Source organism: Trichoplusia ni, chromosome 8 (assembly GCF_003590095.1).
Source record: "Trichoplusia ni isolate ovarian cell line Hi5 chromosome 8, tn1, whole genome shotgun sequence".
NCBI classification, from domain to species: Eukaryota; Metazoa; Arthropoda; class Insecta; order Lepidoptera; family Noctuidae; genus Trichoplusia; species Trichoplusia ni.
In genome coordinates this window covers 8,215,737-8,239,923 of record NC_039485.1, presented here as the reverse complement: position 1 = coordinate 8,239,923, position 24,187 = coordinate 8,215,737, and the positions used below count along the sequence as shown (strand labels likewise).

General features: G+C 35.3%; 1 protein-coding gene and 1 long non-coding RNA gene across 2 annotated transcripts in view; both read left to right on the top strand.

The window, feature by feature from the left end:
* LOC113496947 (homeotic protein ultrabithorax) overlaps nt 1-10,879 on the top strand; it is a 98,184-nt gene extending 87,305 nt beyond the window's left edge. The window contains exon 2 of the mRNA XM_026876354.1: nt 9,732-10,879. Within this exon, the coding sequence (XP_026732155.1) occupies nt 9,732-10,033 (302 nt within the window). The 3' untranslated portion in view covers nt 10,034-10,879. The remainder of the gene's footprint in view (nt 1-9,731) is intronic.
* Nucleotides 10,874-24,187, top strand: part of LOC113496951 — a 27,384-nt gene continuing 14,070 nt past the window's right edge. Inside the window, exon 1 of the long non-coding RNA XR_003400859.1 lies at nt 10,874-10,928. This is a non-coding gene — a long non-coding RNA (uncharacterized LOC113496951). The remainder of the gene's footprint in view (nt 10,929-24,187) is intronic.

The following is a 24,187-nucleotide window of genomic DNA, read 5'->3' as shown; positions in this document are numbered from 1 at the left end:
TGCACTACCTAGGTATACTTACTGTCTCTACAACCAAGAATCACAATAATAACATGATATCTGCCGATTACTATCACTATGATTCGCTTTTATGCACGCTAAACGGCAAATTGTCGGTTCATTTCATCAGGCACTTAAATAACAACACCTTAAAAACAAAATCAATCTTATGTTGAAGAGTATAAAGTCGAAAATCCTGTGGTGACTGGTCTTTCTTAATCTAATGATAAGTATTCGAACGTATCTTGTGGTCTACCAGCAAAGTTGTTAGCACATCTATAAAGTTTTGCGGCAGACCGCCAAATGAGACTTTTTTGGACGTCAACTATTTTCTTATTATGGGCAATGATTTAATTATGAGTCAGCTTCCTGCGACTTTTGTCACTTAATTAATCTAGATTTTGCTTTAAAACGGTTGAGTTTTTATTTAAATCTTTCTAGAATATTCCTTATGTACGTAAGAAAACGAAAAATCCTAATCGCCTTGACAGGTATTTTGATATTAATATCTGTCGTTTTTATTACACCAATAAATTAAACTTACAACAAAAACACGAATGTTTTGGCTTAAAATGTCAAAATATAAATCAAATCTTTATCTCTTAGAAGTCTGCTCTCGCTATAATTTTACACCACCAGAACAAAACGTCAATTTTTCAAAACGTCCCGTGAAATCAAAAGATTATTTTTTTCAATATTTTATGTTTCACACGACAAAAAAAATGTTTATTTGAAGTTGTGAAGTCACGAAATATATGAGCTTGCAAATCTTAAATGATTCTCAATTTAATCTGTGATCAATGTGATTATAAGACAAGGCGCACACTAGAGCAGGCCAGCTGTAATATATCAAAGTTTGACAGCTACAAGCTCGGAGCAATATGGCGACTGCGCCACCCAATGAGGGACTGCCCCGTCACGCAGCGCACCGCTCCTAACTTGGATACATTCATCACGCCTGATTTATCGGGGAAGGAGTGACACATTTTATATTCTATTTTCGAAAACTCTAACGAGTTTTTCAAAATGGTCTCCGTTTGAGAGATCGCAACAGCTGCATCTTGTTAGCGTTGGTTTCAGAAGTTTGCTTTGTGTTAAAATTATTTGCGTCAATGGTTTCGTGTACTTTGGGCTTGTTCGAGTGGCTTTCTACATGGCCCCTTGTTAGGTAAATCATATAGATACAGACATTATTGATGTTTATGATTGTATTGTGGAAATTATACGCTGCATGACCTCGTATTTAATAACAGTCTATTATTGATTTATTGAGTCATTTATTTTGAGTAACAGCTGATGTATTCATCGTATTAATGTGCGGCGCGTCGTCCGCCCATTCTGAACGTCACATAAATGTCTTTGAAGTACATCAGTGTTTTAAGTGCTCTCTAAAATTGATTTTTAAATAACACACGCCGACCTCCCCTTTGAAAAGAAATAGTCTGAGGCTTTCACGTGTCACATATGTCAGGGTTTGGCCTAATCCTCTCGGGACGTCCAATTTTTATTGCGTTCAGGCCTGATGTATGGTCTAATATCGGGACGATATATCGAAAAGTGATATAGAAAGGGGTCAAACATTGTTCAGGGGTTGTTTTACATAGCTTTATGGTTTAAGTTGGAATTTAAACGTCTCAACATGTATTGTATCATATTAAAAATATTACGTGCCTGATTGGTGTCTGTTTTCTGAGAATATTTAAAGGGCAGTAGGTATAATTAGCGACATGGTTCGATCGAACTGGTTTTTGGATTTCGGCATGTATATCGAGATGACGATCTTGAGTAACAGCGTTGATAATTTACGTTTGCTTGGGCATCGCGAAATTATCATCTAGGGGACGGAAAAAAATCAGGTTGCAGTCGCCATTTTGGTTTGCAAATTGTTAATTTTCTCGGTAAACGCCTTGGAAGGGTCTTGTCTTGAGTGGCATGTAGGTACTGCCTCGCAATTACTTTAATAGCTATCTTCGATATTTAATACTACATGAGTCTGGCTCTCGTCCTATATTAATGCTTAAACAGTATGTATATTTATCGATAAATGCAGCCCTGAATATTTTAACCTGTTCTTGTGTATATAAATTTAAAATAACCAGTACATCTATGTATGACATTCCGTTACTTACTCCTCCCTTTAACATGTTAAAAATAACGATCTGTAGCATGTCCCTTCTTCAAACTGTCAAACAATTCTCGTTTACTATTTACCAGTTAATTGCAAGAACTGAAACCAATATGAGGCAAAGAACAAGAAACTAACTAATAAAGGCGTATGGCTCTGCCCGCCCCTTTTCGTGCAGCCGTTGTTTAATCTCATAGAAAATTTGTTCAGTACATTGAAAACTAAATTGTATCGGCTTTTAATTAAATATAGATAGGGTAAGACTAATACCAATCGTACCAACAGTAATACATTAATCAATGTAATTATAAACTCTTGTTGATTCTGTTTCGCAAATCGATTTCGTGTTGAATAATTTTTGTAGATGTCTTCGATCCTGAAAGAATTTATAATAAAATTCATTTAGATTGACTACGCTGTATGTATTTAATAATAAATAACCTTTTTAGTCTACCTGTAAAATCGCCTGAAAACACATTCATGTCTGAATATATCTGTATAAAGTTTCGACAAGTTCTTTAAAACAAAAATCCTTTACAGAAAATAAATTGACATTTATAAAACATCTTAAATTTAACTTCTTGGACAGATATGGCTAAAGCTACGCCATTTACATCAACGTAATTCGTAGTTTCCCACATGATAAATAATTAAAATTGTATTAATTAATTGCTTTTGCTGACCTTACCAACCCTTATACGCAATCTCACATAACCGATTTAAATTGATTCCGTTATGTGGTCGGTCGGGTACTGATTACATAAAAAGTTGCCGTATTGCCGGTAGGACTCGAGTCCTTCGTTTCATTTTCAACCTTTGAGTCAATTAAGCTTTGCCAATTTAAGAGAGCGTGTACTCTTACACCGGCCACTAATGTATTATTCATATTGTGTTTTTGAGATAACAAGCAAGCTCTCAAGTCGATACACATCTAGTGAGCTGATTGGAAGTCGGCACTGCAGATGGCGGGAAAGCAGCGGCGTCTTGGAAAGTACATTAAAATTACGCCGCTATGTTGGCATCGTTAGGATCCGTATATTATTCCGCCTCTACCAGGAATTTAAAACTATAATTTAGCGAATTAATTCTTCGGACGTCCCCGCATAGGACTCGGGCCAATGTGAATTAAACCCTTTATACGATTTACGACTTCATGCCCTCGAATGAACATGCGTATAAATTGTGTTTCTTTTAGTTACGCGTACTTGAGTTCTTACTAACTCAATATTGCGCTGCCTTATGATGGAACGAAGTTACATATAGCCGTTGTAAAACACTCTAACTAAATAAGCATTCCATTATTAAATTGCGCTGCGGACCCTACAGCAGTGGTTTAATTACACCGCGCATTGATACAGTAATTCATGCGAGCTTTTATTTTAAACAATAATTCACTTCGTGTAGATATAAAGGAGAGCGGCAGCCAATGTGTTATAGCGTGGTGCCTATATACTTGGTAATCGGTCAGTTGATTCTGAGACCACCCAAGTGGGAGCGGGCCAAGTAGCCTCATTCTTACCTGCACCACCTACATACGCAAATGCGCACACATACATATTTATATACAGTTAAGAATTTCATCTACCTCCCCACCACGACCGGATTTTTTTCGTATCAATTTTGTAATTTGCGATTCGAGTTACCAATTTGAGTGATTATGTTCCCTCGAGCCCGTTGGCTGCGAATATGTAATAAGGAAACATGCAAAAATGAACGGTCTCGATTATTTAAAATCGCTCGAATAGCGGGTAATGAGATGATAATGTATTAAAAAAGTGCATTGGACACGTTTTTTGGGTTATGGTTTTCATTATGGCGTCATGTAGTTCAGAAATACATGTAAGTAACGGCCCAAATTGTATCTCGATTCTTTGAGGATCTTATTATAAAATTATAGGGCAAGCTTTTGTTTTGTTTAATATGCGCATATTTCTAAACTTTATGTCAGTAGACACTTAGATAATTATAGTGTAAGGTGATGTTTGGTGGGTGTAATTAGGCTTAATTTATACCTGCCCAAGTGCTACGTATAGTATATACAAAACATAATGGGAAATAGTCTATATACTTACACATAGCCACACCCGCGCCATGAGAGACATTTTATTTACTGGAAAATTGAACCGACTTTTCACAGTTGCCTGCTTGATATTGGAGATTGAAGCTATCATGTCATACATCATCATCTCCATAATTAAAACCAATACCATTCATTATTCGTCTCTTAGACCTATAATAAAGAAGAGTTAATACAGCTATCATCAGTTTATGTAATAGGCACAGAATGTCGCAGGCAAACCCAGCCTCGTCTCGACAAGTCCTAGACACATTTATTGACTTGTAGAACATGTTATGCGGAGTCGAACACAACACGTTATCTTAATTTGACTCATTAGACTCGGAGCGCAAATATCTACTTTACATAATTTTATCGAAGAAAATTGAGCGCGTGGGCAAGTCGCCGACGTGATCCGTTTTAATGTCGCCCTTCCATTGAAATATGCTAACGCAATTGTCCCGTTTGATCGTAAACCCATCACTCTGAGCTGAAACTATAAAGCACCCTTACAGTAACGTTCGTCGTTCATAGCAAAAAAGTTAAAGCTATTGTTTTTGTCATTAAAAACCGTTTACGATCCCACCAGTGTAAATAACCGCTTCCCGCGTTGTCAACCGCGCGCCACATGTTTGGCGGTATCGAAAAAAAATAACTCAAAAGCCACCGATCTACTAAAACAACACTTGTAAATCACGCTGAAAAGTTTTACGAATTAGGAACAATTAAAACATCGAAGCAAACAACAGTTGTTGCGAATGTCCTCCGCAACTGCGGGACCATTGTGAGTTACGAGCGGTTTACAACCTTATAGATCTTAGTCCGAAATTCTTTACGACTAATATAACTTGCGCAATCCTTTTGTCGCCCGATGGGGAGAGGGGGGCAACTTGGACAAGTTTCTTTTGTTTGCGACACGTGTTGCAGAACGGGTTGTGCCCGACACTTGTACGAAGGGAATCTTGGGAACGGTTACGAGTCGATTTCCTTGGAAGCGTCCATTGTCTTTTTGCTTTTGAACTTGAATTTTTGAGAGTCAGATTATATTGTAATTTTCTCTGGTTGTTTTTCAACGAAAAATGTTGCGTTTTAATGCTCCTCGCCTTTCCGAACACAAATTCGTTTAACCTGTTTTTGAATCGACCGCCCCGGGCTACTCTCGAATGTAATCAAGATCGGATTGAGATCACACAGTTATAGCTTTATTATTGTCGCTTTGTATATTAAATGTGAGCTTTCAATGTTGGTTATTTGCTTGAAACCTCAAATTTCGTTGGGCGTTTTTATGGTAACCAAACTTTAATTGGCAGTTACGGTGAACGGTACTTACGGCCATGCTAATGAGTAAAATTTTGGTTGGACCATTTTTTATTTACCTCGTGAGCATGAGCCGTAACCTTTGGGGTCTGGGTCCGTTGTCCCGCCCCGCGTACCGGAACACGTTATGCGTCTACGCAGCCTATATTTTTCAGATTTGTGCATAACGGAAACGTCGCCGTCATTATATATCTATTAAGGCTTGTGTGACACTACACTTTTTTTTCCTAGGCCACAAACCCCGCCTTCTGTCTTAATGAAGCCATTTGTGTCATGTTTATTGCTTTTACGGCGTACTCTGGATTTTGAGGAGAATTTATAAGGCGAAAATTGACACTGAAATTATGGTAGTCCTAATTAGTTGGCACACGTGTGGTGTTGATGTTTTAGTGATATTTTTGGGGGAAAAATTATATCAAACGTAAGATTTACACAGTAAAGGGTAACTGTAGGTACTATTTAATGAAACTTTGTTATTAATGAGTTAATTCCCGTATTTCCTATACTTTTAATTGCAATTTAAAGCCGTTAGGGTAAAGGGGTACTAAATCTTGTTTCAGTTGAACATACTTAAGTGCAATTTTAGACGACAATCGTTTGAAACAATCGGTTACTTAATCGTACTAAATCTTTTCTATATATTTTTTACATACTGGACGAAAACCGTTTTTTAGGCACCAAACCCGATACTAGCACATTTTTCATTTTCAACGTTTCACTCACGATATTTTTTGTTAATTTCAAGAGCCTCTCACACGAAATCTGACTCGATACAATTATACCTACAGAGAGAAAGCACAGAATTAACATGCAATACTGCAGCCCAAAGTAATCATTCTTAATGCATTTGATTATCACGACTGTTTCATTCGTCATTCTGAAGTTGTTTTTGGGTTAATCAATACAGCGTATTATACATTATACGTAGGCACATCGAATTAATGGATCACGTTATTTACATGTGAGATAAACGGAGTTTAAAACGGTATTAAAACCGTTTTAGTTACGGGGGTATGAGTAAAGCGATGGACAGTACTATAAGATCTTATTTGATTAATTTAATAAAATATTTATTTTGACGATGACTAATGACAATCGTAGTTTTATAAAGTAGTTCGTAGTTTCTAAAATGTAAATAGTAAAATTAATGAAGAGTTTAGGCAACACATTTATTGATGACGCATTGCTCTGAAATATTTAGGAAATAAGACTTGACACATAAATTGAAACATTTTTGTAATGTGACAAGCAATTGCAAGGACCACGAATTGAGTGAAAAAGTACATACATACAAAAGAGATAAATTATATTGCCAAATACCGCATCACTCTATTTTTTTAAATCACAAACCCCATCGTTCGTAAAGTTGATTACAATTGTTGGCTATAAACAACGATTTTCAGTTAATCCCGTAAATAACTCGTACATAAAGAGTGGCCCCACAATTCACGTTCTACCCTCAGAAGGCTTTTACGGGTTAGGTAATTAGCGTCACTCAATTACCCGCTATATACCGGGCGCAGGAATTTTTGTTAATAATTAAAAAGGTTGCACTTTACCCGGTGATACTCTTAAGCAAGAAAAGCTTTCTCAAGTTGAAGCGAGAATTCTTGTAGAGCTCAAGTATGTGATTGGCAAAGTGCAACTTGGTTGTATTCGCATACATCTATAATTGTATTTTTATTTAAGGATTGAAATGCAAATGAGTCGGGACAAACCTTATTGGTCTAATCATTAAGGAGGTTCGATATGTCGTTCGCTAAATAAAAAAACATAAATGTTGAGGAAGGTAAAACGGTATGCAAACTAGATGTATTTTTCTCGCAATTTCCGTATAATTTGTTTATAGGAAATCGATGTATGTTAGGTGTTTCAAGAATTGAGAATTAAATAGAAAAACTGATTCTTTAATTAGTTGGAATTCTGTTGGACGTGAAGTGTTGGAAGTGTCTTATTGTAGTAGCATATTATAATTAATTTAACGATAATCATTCAACTGTTAATAATACTGTACCTGATGAAATGATGCCGTCAAAGCCAAGAGCTTATTGCAAAGATGAATTGAAAGTCAATAAGAATATTTCAAATATGGAAGCCCTGCTTTATTACGAAAAAAAGAAAACATAGTAACCGCAATTACCTATAATTAGATTTTACAAATCAATCATAACCTAACTAGTTACAAGCTACAAGTGAGTTCCTAAAACTTTCTATCAGTGCATGTTGAATAATGTTTACTTGCTTTCTCACGATTGGGATTACACTACACTCTTACGGCTAAGGGCTATAGATAAGGTATGAAAAGAGCCGCGTGGCCCTTACGCAGGCGATGCCTCTACTCCAGATAATTAAGCCATTAAATTGGTTCGTGTACCCTTTAACGTTGTGAGAAGGGTACAGAACTACAGATCTTTGCTTTTATTTCTATATGTACTAAAGCAATGTGTTTGTTCGAGTGTTTTATAGCTCGTGTTGTTTAATTATGACACGTATTTAATGTGGTTTATGGTTGTGTTTCGCTTTGATCGGTCAGTTTTGTTTTGTTTTGTGTTCTGATTGGTGGGAGCCTTGGATGGAAAATGCTTTGTAAAAGTTCTGGAACCATCTCTTAGTAAAGATATATAACATACTCGTTGTATGCCACAGACACATGAAACCTACTTGAAGTGTTATGTTGGTTTTGAATGCAGGTCGAAGTTATTCAAATGCTTTCGTATCACACTTCAAAAGCTTTTCAATCATATCTTAACGCATGTTGAAAGCCTATAAGAAACTTAAGTATCAATTCATACTGAGCACAACCAGTTTCCATAAATAAATTGCACATGTTCTTAAATATCGAAATGTTGAAATACAACTTAAATACCACATACGAAATTACGATACAACACCTTACGATTCAATAAAACAGTAAATATCAGCACGATCTCCGATTCCTCAACAACGATCACTTACCCAACAATACTTCATAACCGATACCATCAAATAGGTCGTGCCATACTTATTCGACTTAAAAACCTCCAAATTAAAACCAGATACATTCTGATTGGTCTTAATCTGATATATTATATACCTACGTAGAAAGTTCGACGGCAAAAAAAAGAGCATCGCAGCGTGCGTTCGGTCCTATACATAATATTAAGGTGCACGCAACGACCGGCATGCAATGAAAGCCTTCGTATAACCGCCCCGACAGGGCTGGCATTTTAATATTAATATATTTTAGCAATAAATACCGAAGTTATTAATATTTCTAGATCTTGTTGGTGTTAAAGTCGGATTCACTGAGATGTCAATACTTTATGCGTATGTGTAACGCAATTTAAATATGTGCATGGATAAATAGAATGATTATGAGGAGGATCAAATATATATAAATCTATTATCAATAATAGTAACACAAGTGAGCTATAAAAATTAACATAAACATGTATTATTAGGACTTTTGCTTTTTTTGAAGCTGGTACCTATATAAATCTTAAGCCTGAACTCTACAAAGAGACTTCTTTCATAACATAACATTAAGTTATCCATTAAAGATCCAGTCCAAAATATTTTGATCATATGTTAAAGATATAATATAACAATAAAATAACATCATATAAAGTTCTTTCAGGAGGGTAAAGTTTCAAGTTAAAAATTTGTTAGAGCAACCCTGAAATCGGTCGAATTTTTGCGAGTCACGGCTATTGGCCCCTTATTCAGTTATCCTGTCGCGAATCGAGTTCTTGGTACGCAATTGTAAGACATTCCGATTCAATGCGATGAAGGCTCAATATTGATTTATTGAGACCTGTATTTATTCTTTAAAAGTACTGAATCAAAGCTAGGTAATAACAGGTTCACTCGATGGCATATTACTTACATTCTAATTTAAGTCTGCATCTGCATTTAAATTGCATCTAAAAATCAACAATATCACATGTTCGCCCACACGTGTTTATGTTTCTTAATCAAGTTTGCAACCAGTCTTAATTCCCCGGTCGGTGGCTCTCAAAGGCTGCCCTTGCGCATATATCAATATCGACGTTTAAGCGAAATGAAGCTGTCGTCACCGCCAATTGTAACGTCATTTGAACTAAGCTGCGTGAGACAACCAATCCCATTCAACATTCAAATGCTCCGCTCAGACCAGATGCATCGGTTCAATGCACAAACTTTTTACCAATCTGCCTTTACATTTAACTGCTTCGATTTAAAGATATTAATGGGATGATCTTTCTTTTGTTTCAGGAGCGAACGGCCTCAGAAGACGAGGAAGACAAACGTACACTAGATATCAAACGCTAGAGTTAGAGAAAGAGTTCCACACAAACCACTACCTCACACGGAGGAGACGCATCGAAATGGCGCACGCTCTCTGTTTGACGGAGCGGCAAATCAAAATATGGTTCCAGAATCGAAGGATGAAATTAAAGAAAGAGATTCAGGCTATAAAGGAGTTGAATGAGCAGGAGAAGCAGGCGCAAGCGCAGAAGGCGGCGGCGGCAGCGGCGGCGGCCGCGGCCGCTGCGCAGGGCCATCCCGAACACTAAGTTGCGCGCGCGCACCGCCTTGTCCAGTGATACTATCGCAGGCCGCCGAACACTCTATAGCATTGTGGTTTTTTTTTTGTAAATTGTTTGTAATTATTTTCTCGTTATTTAAGTGTTGTTCGGTTGTTGTGATTATTTTTAAATTAATTTTTAACTAGACGCAATGTTTTCTCAAAACGAATGATGGAACAATAAACTGTTGAATGCTAGACTAGAAACGGGTCGTATTATTTTGTGTTTCGGGTTTTGTTTTTGTTGATTTATTGATTTTTTATATACTTTTATATTTTAATCCGCGTAATCGTCGAAGATGTTCGCGTTTGGAAACCAGTGCAATTTGTAGAAATCTCTTCCGTGTAACATAGTGTAGGTGTATCGTAGTGCGTTTTACTTTATGTGCGATCGTAGCGCTCCTGCTCGGCAGCGTCGGCGTCACGAACTATATTACATTGTACAAATTTAATATGCCTACCAAAGAGACCCGGTCTCGTACCCTTAAAGCTAAGTAAATAAAGAGTCGTAAGTTAAATTAATTATCCGCTATCGTAATATCGGACAGTGTGAAACAGAATAACCTTCCGCGCCATCTAATTCTTCAATACTCTCGCATAAGTATAGTGTAAACGTGATCGTGTTCCTGCAGTTTTAATAGTCGGTGAAGTTAAACAAATTGCCATAAATATAAGTAGTTATTATTTAGCCAGTAGCGGTGTAAATAGTTAGGGTTACGTCTGTAATGATGGAAGTGAGCGGTTCGCGATTGCGCCGGCGCCGTGGAATGGGCAGAAAAAGCTCGTCGGCGAGTGCGGGGCGAGCGGCGCGGCTGCGGGGCGGCTGCGGGGCGACTGCGGGGCGGGCGCGGGGGCGCGCGCCGCCGGCCACCGAACACGACTAGGTGAGTTTTTGTCAAAGTCACCGCCATTATTTATCGAGTGGAGACGGTCGCGAAAAACTTACTCGCCGTCACCAGTCGACGCGCGATGCCATTTTTGAAGTCGCCCAAGCGCGACTTCTACGGTATAGCTGTTTTGCAATGTTTTAATTTACTAAGTCCGTTGCACCTTTTGATGTTCCCGACTGTCTCCACGACGACCATGTAGAATGTCGTAATAACACCCGCTTTAAGGCTACCTACTTCGATCGAAACAATTAAATATAATTTACTGGACATCGTAATTATTAAAATGGCATCCTACATGTTGACTGATTGTTAACTGCCGCTTCCCGTCATAATTAACACTAACAAAAACTCTGCCGCAATATACAATAATTAGGTGTCAAAAAATTAATACAGGCTGTTGGCGCGTCGAGGTCTTAATATTTCGTAAGCATGCATAATGACTTCATCGGCTTTACCGGCCGGCGATAAGCGGTGGGAACTATTAATTAAATTGACCATAGTCCGTTTCATCTCGTATGCCAAATATGGCGGCTGAAGAGTCAAACGGACGCTAAAAACTGAATTCCAAGACTCGCTCCTCGTACAGTCAGCAAAAGAAAAACCCACGAATATCTTTCTACCTATTTGGATGTGCTATTCATGTAGAAAAATGCTGAATAGCATTATATGTACGTGTCAACTCGTTAAATCAGGATTTAAATCTCATTTCTTAAGAGACGAGGTGAGCAAAAACTAGATCACGTACTCGGTTGCGCTTTGAGCTCCCTACGATATCGTGAAAGATTATAGGGCATTTTACAAACTAACAACTTTGTCGTTTCGTGTTTGTATTATATAAGCGAGCGAGGCGGACTTGTGTGCAAGTATTTGAAGCAAAAACTTCAGGAATTAATCGTTAAAGTACCACAAACATTACTGGTTCGTATTGAATAATGTTAATGTGTTACACAAATCATAAAATCTATTTACGAGGTAAATTATTTATTTATTGATTATGTTGCTGTCGTTGCACGGAGCGGCCATGTTCGAGGTTCTCGACCTGGCCTGCCAAATCGACGATAACAGATAATTATTTAGCCGATACGAAAATATATTGGACATCGAGGTATCGAGGCCCGAATTTTGAACATCTCAATTTTACTGGGGCATACCGATCGGAACTTTAATATATAATAATTCACTTTGGATGCTTTATCAAACAGGTTTTATAACGACATTCGTTAATAGAAATTAATTATTATATACAGCTTGTTTAAATTCCGTCGATGAAATGGGTTTAACTTAAAAGACTTTTTTTTTAAATATGCTTAAGTTTTGATTTAGAAAGTTATCCAAAAGTAGTATTTTAAAATGTGACTGAGGTCTTTTTATATGCTACAAAATAAATAAAAAATATCTCTTTAGTTCTAAGAGATCAACTATACAGTTTTTATTCAAGAGGCGTTCCTTCGTCTAGTTCAATAGCAGTACGTTTTCAATTAAGAATAATGGCTACTTCAATGCCATGTTTCTCACTTAATTAAAACATACCTAAGTAAATTATAAAGATCATAAAGAGCAGATGTACGTGTAAAAAGGTTAAGTTCGTCGATAATTCGTCCCTTTCAATACATGGTCGTGTTGGTACTATCCCCTCCATATAGGTATATACGTCTTGTATACTTTTTTATAAACATCTGCCTAAGTATGAATAAGTTTTTCAGCGTGTTGGGTGGTTGTAACTCAATTTAATCAGTCAATAACTCGTCGGGATGTTTTTATTAGCCGCTAAATCAACTTGCCGGTAGGTATTTAGTTTTTTTTTTAGTTTAAAGGCCAGTTCTTTTAGTAATTGAAAGTATATAAAAATTGTTTTCTATTTTTAGTTGTAATATAAAGCATCTGGTTTTCTGTATTGCTTGCTAGTTATTCCACCTTTTTGTTATTTTTATATCTGAACTCATATTTCGCTGCTATTTTATATAATTGGCAAACTTCTTTGATAATATATTGTTCGGAAAAACGACGTTTTAGGAAACAAATCCAAGACACTCATTAGCTTAATGACAATTCATAACGCAAAAAAATATATGTTAAAAATGAGTTTTTCATAGCTAATTATCACTTAGGCCTTGAGAATTTTTTAGCAATTATTCATGAAATGGATTTAAACGCAATATTATTATGATGCGACTACGTTACATAAAAAACATGTGTAAAATCGCAATTTATTTTGCCCAGAAGATAACATAAACTAGTTTGAAACATCTTTTGTTCTTCCATCATTTGTTTTTAGTCATATTATTAATGTATGCAATATGCATATCATGTTCTATTTTAGACCACATGATTTAAAACTTAATTATGAAAACGAAAAAAGAAAAAACAGAAGCTAATAACACAGGTCTGTTATATGCAAATACAGCTCTCAAAACACAAAATATCACATACATATTAAATTAAATTAATTCAGAAACCAAACATAGGTACACTGGAGACCGTTAATTAGTCGAAAACACCTGAATAATGCATACCGATTGATCAATACAATGACGTTTTTATATTTATAATAAATTAATTGTTATTCGCTGAAGGTTTCTTATTAATATATTGTAGTTTTATATGGGATTGTAATAAAGATCAAAAAACATCGTTTTAAAATAATATTGTGGTTGTGAAAGCGTGATAGAGCATTACACGGCATAGCGTCGTCTCCTTTCCACAAATGCGAGAATGTAACTTTGAGAAGTGGTAGGACCTCTTTACGTGTGTGTGTCGGTTTGTATGTAGGGAGATGTGGTCGCTTATGTGTCTACTATGTAGACCTTTGTTTAAGGCAGGTTTTGTATGCAAGTACCAACTGGATATTTATGTGGGAGTGTACGTTCGATATTGTTTTTGTATAGTTTTCTTCACGTTGATTTCGTTGCTGTGTAACGGTTTCATAATAGCGATAGTTTAGTGAAATACTTAGTTAATTTAAATCTTAATTTGAGTGTTTTAAAGCTCGATTTTGTCTATCGATTCGATTGTTTTTTTTGTAATATTTTTTTTACGATATGTTAAGAATTCAGTGCGATATTAGATAAGTCGTTATCGTCGATACAATCGACGATCGGCAAAATAGAGGACTTTAAGCGCTGTAACTGTATACGATTATAAAAGACGTTTTTAATGTTCCTACGTCTATAATACTCTATTCTTAATTTTACATAAATTACACTTTTTTTTTACACAATAAAACATTGATTAAAACATCAAGCATTTATTTTATTTTTAATTTTCGTTCAAGATTGCTTCGGCTACCGTATAATTATGTTCAACCTTTTTGTTCTGATACTTTGTATCTTTATTACTACATGAAAAAAAAACAAGTGGAAACTACTATCTACGCTTACCATTTTTATATAATTATATACCTATTTATTACCACAATCGAGTCTTGACAAAAGAGTTCCTTTACAAGAAGGTTGGTATACAACCTGTAAAAGCAAAAGACTGCTTTTAAATAATTATTCATAGGTAAACAAAGATTGCGAAATAAAACTATTCCCTGATTTTCTTCTATGTAGTAGTTATACACGCGTATATGGAGACGTGTATTTGAAATAGGGTTGTCAAACTTACGTCTTTTGAAAAAGAAAGTTGTTGTCTTGTTTTCTGGACTCCATTTTTTTATCAATGAGCTTAGATATGGTATGTATATAACAGTAAGTAAGACGTTCAGAAATTTATCTAATCGAGTCTAAATTGATCTCGAAGTACCAAAATAAATCATGAATTTTGATGCGGTTTTACATTTCTGCCAAAATTCTTCTCTATACCTACATTTAACTGGCACTTAAATAAATATGTATCTCGTACTAAATCGATTTTTGGGACCAAAAAGGTTTTACATCAATTCCTCTTTACAGACAAACCATGTTACAAACGCCTTTTACCCATCACAATTAAACCTTCCCTTTACATTCAAGTCCTGTTCAACCCTATCCTATCCCAGTAAAGGTTCGTGAGTCGATAGTATCGCTCACCCGACCTGCCCTGTCTCCTACACGACTCCTTTAACTGTGCGACTAACCTCACTGTTTTGTCCCTGAGAACATACCTTAGGTAACTTGATGTATGTACCGTCGGATACGAAAGGCGTTGAACTAAAGTAGATTTACTTACTCTCGAAAATTAATAAAATTGCTGTAGAGTTTTGGAAGTTTTAAGATAATTTTCGAGTTAAAGCGTGTGTTTCCGAGACACTATATTTGATTGTCTTTGGAATTTTGTAAAACTGATGTCGGTGATTGTACTTACATTTCGGTAAGTTTCATTAGCATACCGTAAATTATAATTTTATGCAGGACACTTGAATTATTGGTTGGGGACAGAAAAAGAATGAGTTCGAAATGTTTGTTTTGTTTTTTGTTTTCTGTAACCGTATTTGTCGGATTAAGCAATTAAGGTTAGAAAATATTAACTTTGTAGTAGAAACGAATACTTCAAAAAACAAAATTTCGTTGAATCAAAAATAGAATCTCACCGTTACAAACTCTTTTCATGTTTACTTTTTAAATCTTCCAGTGTTAAGGTATCTAGTATCCGGAGGTTTCTCCCCATAACGCCAAGTAAGCCATCTAAGGCGGCCTGAGACAATAACATCGACATCCGTGTATCAACGATAATCTCCTTACCATACAATAAACCTACTGTTAATCGAGTTAACCCCTATAAAATAACGAGACCAATTCAAAATTTACGGCACATACGAAATGTTCGCTTACCACAACAGATATTAATTGCTTCGGATATAGCAATAAAGCTAGGAACACACTAGATGCAATAAACATGCCGCTATCTGTACCGAGGGCCTATTTAATAGTCACTTTACAATAATTGGTGCAGTCGATAGTTACAAGTGTTCTACATAAATTATGATTTGTGGCTTGGAACCACGTTTTTATGATCGTTTATCATGACATTGTTGATTAGATGGGACTTGTGACTGTTTGATCGACGCTGAAAGTTTAGAGTGATATCAATTAGGCGAGGCGACTTAAAACACTTTCAGAAAGTTATGTAAAACTTTGTATACGAATATTTGCTTTTAAAAACTTTAGTGAAAGTAGAGAACTTTGTCTAGTTCGAGTTAGGCTTGCGAGACAATTGCAATAATAGTCATCCATCAATTTTAAGCATTTTTTTTTATATTTTTACGGCAACATAAATAAGTCATCAGTAAAAAATAACATTTATGTAGCTATAAAGGTTTATGAGAAATAACCCTCTGACGGACGAGCAGACAATGGTGTTTTTTTCTTAGAGGGTTCAGTTACAGTACCTTTAAAAATGTGCTTAAATTGATGTAGCTGGTTACTATAAGCCTTTAAAGATTCTTAGAAAACTAATCGCGAATTTATACTCTCCATAAAATATTCAGACTGATTTAACATTCGCCGCGTGTGGCAAAGTCTCTAGCTTAAAACTAACTAACTTACTGTTTACTTAATGAAACACCTACAATGAGTCATTGCTCCCACTTTATTCGTACTTGCCAATCACGGTTTTGTTCACAAACAATGGGTGGACCGACCTATTGTGAGGGGGGGCGGCAGCATACAAATATGTAAGTGTCAGTTCCGTTACCTAACTTAACGAGCAACAATTATTCACTTTACAATCACTCTGGGAGTGTTGTAAAACTGACCAATAAAAGTTCATTATGTATTGGTTTGTTCGCGCTTCCAACTTTTATTTTATTAGTTTACGACGGCACCCCAACTAGTCGTAAAACTAGTTGTAACCAGCTCTGGTTTCGCCGTCCGAATTATTTCAATGTAATTTGGTTTGATGACTGAATTATGTGTGTTATGGTATTTTTATTGGACCGTTTATTGGTGGTTATTCGCTTGTAACTTGTTTTATTTGAAACGCATAAGTCTTTGTGTTTAATTCTGCGTCTTACTATTTGTTGTGATTCCCCTTTTAGTATGTTTTGCTTTCGTGAAATATTACTTGCTTCGTGCCTCGGGCGGAGAAACATCGAATAATTATACTTATTATACTTAAGTAGGTATTTTAATATATTTTCATTAAAATGAAACTACTTTTACGGATTTTATCGCGGTTTAATTTTAGATTTTAGTTCCCGACGTTTCGAAACCTTTGCAGGTATCATGGTCACGGGCAGACTGAGATATTTTCATTAGTTATTTTTGTGAAAAAGATGATTGGGGTTAATTATTGCTTTTTATTATTTCATTATTGGGACGCACAGGGTGCAAGTGGCAATGCAACTTTTACAAAATTATGTTCATAACTTTCTAAATTATTTTTAGAGATCTCTCTAAAACGGCGAAAAAAACCTTATAGTGGAAATCTGGATTCCAAATATTTGCCATATAGCCAGCGTTTGGATCGATCCTCAAGGCATCCTTATAGGGAAGAGGTCTGTCTCCAGTGTTTTCATTATTATATTATATACTTGACTGTATTATTAAGAACATATATAATTAATTTCGAAACTTGAACATAATTATATACGCACCCTTTCTCACGGTTGCATGTTGTAAATAAATTAAATATTCATGCTCGTTGAGAGCAGATAACATGTTGTAGGTACGTCGGAAGCTATATTTTCGAAATTACCATTTATTAAAAACTTGCTGAAAGCTTTATTTACTGGGTGTAGGACATGCAAGACACGCAAGACTTGCAAGACTTGCAATTCTTGCAAGAGAAGCAAGTGACATTTGATGGGCGTGGCAACGTTTATGCTAAGTACAATATACCTCGGAGTTTCGCGAATCGACCGTCTCGTTCTGACGGTTCCAATAAGTGGTAGCTACTTACCTAATTGCTTTAACACTTAATGACTATGATTGGCCACTGGGCCTCGGACAACCGACCTATTATGTATATAACATGCTCGATGTATGTACTTATGTCCGGTCTTTATAATGTTAGGTATAAGCTGGTATATGTCTCGTATAAACATGCACCGTTTATGTTTCTGTAGGTCGCTTTACTGAAAAATGTTTTTAATGATAAAGGTTTTCGATTAATATCGCGTTTTGAAAACAATGAAAATTTAAAATCAATATAAAAAAAAATGCTATTTCTAGTTAAATGAAAAAGTATTTGCAAATCGGTTCATCCAGTCCGAAGTCATATACCTATAACATAAAAAAGGACTTTACGAAATTCCACCTCTATGAAGTTGGTTGAAAATGACCTTCAAATAACTATGTACTTGTAATATTTGTATTTACCTAGCTTATACTGTCCTATTGAATGACATTGGCCCTTATATACCTTCGAGTTCCAGATACGATTGAATCATCGACTAACCATCAGTTATATTCTTTATCACCTGTTAATAATTTTCCATGGGATGACTTATAAATTTTTGAAACAGTATTCAAAATACTAGAGGGGACACTCTTAAAGAAAAGTATCGAGCATTATTAGCTATAGGTGCAGCAAACTTTATCACTTTTTATTTACATCAATATTTTGGATCGAATTCAATAGTCGATACCAAGGTTTGTAGGTACACTAAAAGAGTATAATAAATAAGGAAACATCGTAAATTCAGTAAGGCGTTTTAATTGAAATCGCGGCAGTTAATTGAATGGCTACTTCGTTCTGCGCATGCGTCCCAGTGATTTATGTCAATCGCATCTATTTATCGAACCGCTCACGTTGGTACTTATACCTGGAAACTTGCAATTCTACTGTAAATGGGGGTTGAAATAGTATAGTAAGGGTGGTGAATAAAATTAACTCTAGTTTCTAACATTTGCATTCTAATTTATTGTATTTTATTCTAGAGTAACTGAGCACCGCGTTTTATAAAGTATGTCTATGTTTTGAAAAGGAAAATATATCTTGTCAAGTGCTTAAAACTTGAATGTTGTCGGTTCGGATCCTATATTAAATAGAAAGAATATATTTGATTCTACTGTAAAATCGACTAATATTATACTATTTTATTTTAAGAATAATTTCGTAAACAAAAACTTGGTTTTCTATACTAGTCGTACAATTTGTGCAAAGTATTTTCGGTATACACTATTGCTTTGTAATTTATTTTCATTAATTAACGCATAATTAAAAACATGGCCAAGCTATTACCCAGCTTTTATCTCAATATAGGTGCACCTGAAAAACCTAGAAATAAACACATTTCATTGGCATTGCACAACAAAAAAACGTTGCTGTACAATTTCCTTTTTAAATATCCAATAATTTACATCTCACACCTTAGATCATTAGACCAAAACGAAATGCTAAATCCGACCATCTGTTAGTCACGTTTCACACCTAGAGATCTAGACTCAATTTATACAGGGTGTAAATAAAACAATATCGGCCAATTTAAATGCTTCGCATTATTTACTTGCAATATATTGTATCTTTGTATCTCTTAACATTTAGATAAAAGTCTTAATTGAATATGCATGCCTAGGTCTGTAGGTATTGAAAGGTGTTTTTATATCCACCTGTAGATGTATTACTGAAGGATCAGTTTCGTTTTGATACTTTTTATAACAGAACAGAAAAGGTGAAGTGGCAAAATAAATATCACATCATTTTCATTGATTTTTGGAAACTTTTAAATATGAAAAACGGTTTCAATAATCTGTTAAATACTATCCTCACTATATAATTTGTTTACTTACATAAAAGTTAAAATAAAAGCTCTATCAAAGTGTAGCGACACAGGGCGTTGGGAGTAAATAAACAAAGAAGGGTTGAACCCCTCAACTTTTTCCTTCCTCGGTCTTCCGACCCCCATCACTCTTCTCCAGAGATACGCTAATTTATTTTTATCCGAGCTTCTTTATTGCGTTCGAGATTCGTTTCTCGCGGTATTGTTTAAGGGCCTGATTAAACCCGAGGGCGTAACGTAAACACAAGCTTCTCATTATTCAATAGTGTTATTGTCCTGTTAGATTAGATAATTGGCTTTTGTTTCGATTCGCACTAATCTTAATTACTATGTAGATTGCATTTACCGAAAGTTCTTTTTTGACAAAGTTGGATCATCGCTTATGTTAGCGAGCTGTCAACAAACCTAATACATTCTCACTGGAGTCTTCATATAACGATGATTCAATAAATTAAATACTAATTTAAATTCAGAATGTAATAATATTTATATTTATTTACATAATTATTCAAATTCTCGACGGAACAATCAGGAAAACTACGGTATATTTTAGGCTTGCTGCGGCCGGCACGTTTAAGACGTGACAACGGTAATGAAACGTATAACGGGTTCGCATGCTTACTGTAACCCTTTCGTAGGGCTGGCATTTACATGACATTCCGGGAAGCCATTAAGACTCGAATAAAGATAGTTTGGACTTGTATTAGGACCTTTTTGGTGAGTAGAGGCGTTTAAGTCTTGATTTTGATGAGGAAATGGTCTTTATTGTATACTATCGTCCTCTTTAATAAATGGGCATTTGAATTGAATGTCTTGCTGTGAATCTGATGATCAGTTTATATCATATTATTATATTAAGTGATTGTATCAAATGTGGGTTATTCAGACTTAGCACAGTTCTTGAGCTGAGAATATTCTCGTAGTAATTAGAATCTGAATCTATTGATGAAAATCGTGGCATGGCTATGCTCCATTTTATTACTGTTGCATGTAGGTAGGTGTCTTGCACAAGGAAATGTTTCAACATCGCTCTTTTGTTCGAAGTATCCAAAATGAAAACAAACAACTCGAAAAACTCCGAAATCAGATAATATTTTTCCCCTATGAAATATGAACGGCAATAACTCAAAGCTTACGTCAGGAAAATCGTTACATATTTTATCCAATTCGAGTTAAAGTTATACGTTTCTTGTTTTCAGCCCTGGTTGGGTATTGTTTTTGTGATTGCCAACCCTGTCATTACCCTAAGCTTGACCATTCATATAAGAACCCTGACATATCGTTGAATGACCCTCAAAGTGCCAATATGATTGGAGTGCAGGAAATGTGCGGTAGTTCTAATAATAGTGGTTGAATCAGTGTGAGGATTGGACCTACTATTTGCCTATAACTCACTAGAATCTTATTTGAATCTCATTTCAAAATCTTAAGTAGGAATATATTTTTTAATTTTAATTGTAGAGCCTAATACTATCTACTTACATGCCTACCGTTTTTAAAAAAATGTTAAAACAAATAAACATTTAAGATACGTTAAATGAAATGTAGAGTCAGTTGCCTACAGGGATTCATTTGATAAATTGACGCCTGCACGCCTTTTTTATGTAAATAAAACTAGCATTTTGATTAAGTCATAGGAACACACCACACTTCACATGCAATAAGATAAACATCACTCGTGACTTTCGTGTGATATTCATTCCATTGCCTATCACCGAACACTAGTCTGTTGATTGCGTGCACAGAGTACACACACATTCATTTCCCTCAAGTGATATCAATTCGACTTTGGAGTACCAATAGTAGGGGCTCAGCAGCACCAACTCAACCAAATAATTGCTATTCTATTCACACCGAGAGGGCGATTTATGCCCGGAATTATTTCCTTGTTGTTTTATTCGGGGATTTGTCAGTCACCCCCTCTTTTATAATTACCCCAGATATCGAGTAAGTTTTTAAATCGAATTTATGTTGTTTCAGGGCAACTTTTGGCATCGGATTAGTTGTTTCTGAATGTAATTATGTGGATTTTAGAAAGTTTTGAGAAATAACTGTTTTGTGCATAATCTCGGCTTAATAAGGTCTTGGAGATTCGCTCTTGAAATATATAAGTTAGGTCTATAGTACGTATGTATGGTAGAACTTCGTAAATAGGTTTTATAAGTATTTCAAAACACTTTTGTTTAGAGTCTCATACCTATTAGCCAACAATGTACTGCAGTCCAATAAGAATTGAGTGTCATGTGAAATGTTTGGTTTTTGGCCAATAACAGATCTGAGTCATTATTATTTATAGCACTACCTTAAAGATTTATTATTCATAAGAAACAAGTATTTTAAATGAGGACATGATTTTTAATGATCTAAGACAAGTCTATGATATTTTGACGAAATTATACAGTGTCATAGGTTCATTTTAAATCCCATTCAACTAAAATATACACAGAATTTATATCTTCTTTTGTCCATAATGTTTTCACCATCAATGCCAAGAGTTGGCCTACGTGTTGGCACTTGGCACAGCTCACAAGTCGGTTTCGGTTGCATAGGAAAATGAATAACTGAATCCTTTAGTACATGTGATTTAAAATCGTTTTAGATATACCAAATGTTTTAGTTAAAAGCGTAAAATAATACTTGTGGGACTTCCGTACTTATATTGCTCTACCGAAGCATTAGTAGCGCCATCTAGTGATGTCGTACCTAAAATTTTAATTTAATGTAGCATAAACCGTTTTAACAAAAACACTGTAACACGCTTTTAATTTTGCAACTACTAAAATAAAAGAAATTCATAAAGAAATTTCCAAATGTTAGTCATCACTGTCGTGTTTCGGACAAGCTGACTCATGTTCCATAAAGTTCAGCGACTCGCCGCTAGATGGCACGCAGCCGGGCACTCGACGCGACATTGGTCGCTTGCGGTCGTTTGAGGTACTAAACTTGTGGAGCGAGGGAAAATCCGCCGACGGGACACAAGCGAATGTTTATGATGCAATTTACAGTTCGTATATTGCCAGGCACTTCATATAACACGACAATACACTTCTGAATTCTCTTTCAAGTTGTTTGGGTTTCTTGAAACCTGCGCTACGGAAATTCTTTTGAGTTAGTTTATTATAAACTGCCAAGTGCTTAGACTTACCTAGGTTTTACTTGCACGACACGTAACTTTTATTCAGTTTTATGTAGATATACATTATTATGTATACATATAATCCTTTTTAGCAAACCGCGAAAAATAATAGGCATTGGAATTAGTGAAATGAAGTACGAATTTCATTAATGATTTGTACACAAATAAGCCGTTAAAAATCAGACCAAAATATCTATAATAACGCATGCATATTAAGTTTCATCTATACATTTATTATGTGCATGATTTGAATAATAATATGTCAATTGTATGCAATATTTGTAACAGCATCACAGTAAATCATTCGAGTTGCTACACAGTAATGTAATTCGTCCGCAGTGCTACACTAGCGGCATCAATCGAAGCCATAAAACATCTGCTTTACGACGTGACGACCTCAAATGGCTCATAAAAAGCTTCGCAAACTCACTCACAGATGGCAGTGCGAGCGCTGAGCGATGAACGCCATCTATTAACGAGGATTGTGAGTTATACGACGTTAAGTTAGAGGACCGAGGTTATGGTTTTATTGGGTTATAAAAGTTACGAGTTACGACGTTCGACCGTCGAATATGGAGATATCGGAGGGCGAATGGGCGTGTAAGACAAGAGAACGACTTTTATTGTTTGTAAATTGGCTGTAAAATTATGAGTTCGCTCGTATTGTGCGTAATCACGGCGATCAGCTGTTATTTTATGGGATAAATCACTTTATTACCGCAAGTGGTGGTTTATGAGGCTATAAAGCTTCATTCAAATGGGCGTCAGGTTGTCTACGGCTTCAATGTGCTAATGTACATAATATTTTCTAACGTTTTACTACTCTATAATTTATTGGTTTAACTCCTTTTGAACTGATTATAGTATTTTAACACGTCTTTTATGGCATCCATTTAATTAGATATGGCAGACAGTCATTAAGAATCAAACTCATGCTTTCTTAATTAAAAATACTAAGTGTGTATTTTTTTGTTCATTGAGGAAAAAATGTGAAATGGAGTATTAAATTTATTAATTATGATTTTATGAATCGTATACAAGTGTTGAATATTGTACAAATAATAATTCAAAATTTTAAAATGAAATAAACACGATTATTCTTAATTAAATATTGATCGATGTGCTTTATAATTCTACTATTCAATAACAGAGGGCGCTACATTTAAACTCATGCGCATAGTCGAATGCCTGACCTCTCTGAATATAGTACTGATCATATTATTCAATTTGTAATCCTTCTAAACGAAAGAGCAATGTTGACATTTTAATATTGTAATTTGATATTTACATTAAAATAAAAGAAAATAATTATCATAAGTTTCATATATTATAAAGAATTAGATACTCCAATTAAATCAAATCTAAATATGGAATTCAAAATTCAAATTTAATTTTTAGTCTACATAATAAGAAATCAATGGAGGGTCTTTATCGTCATACGAATCACACGAACACGTTTTTATCTCATATCCGAGT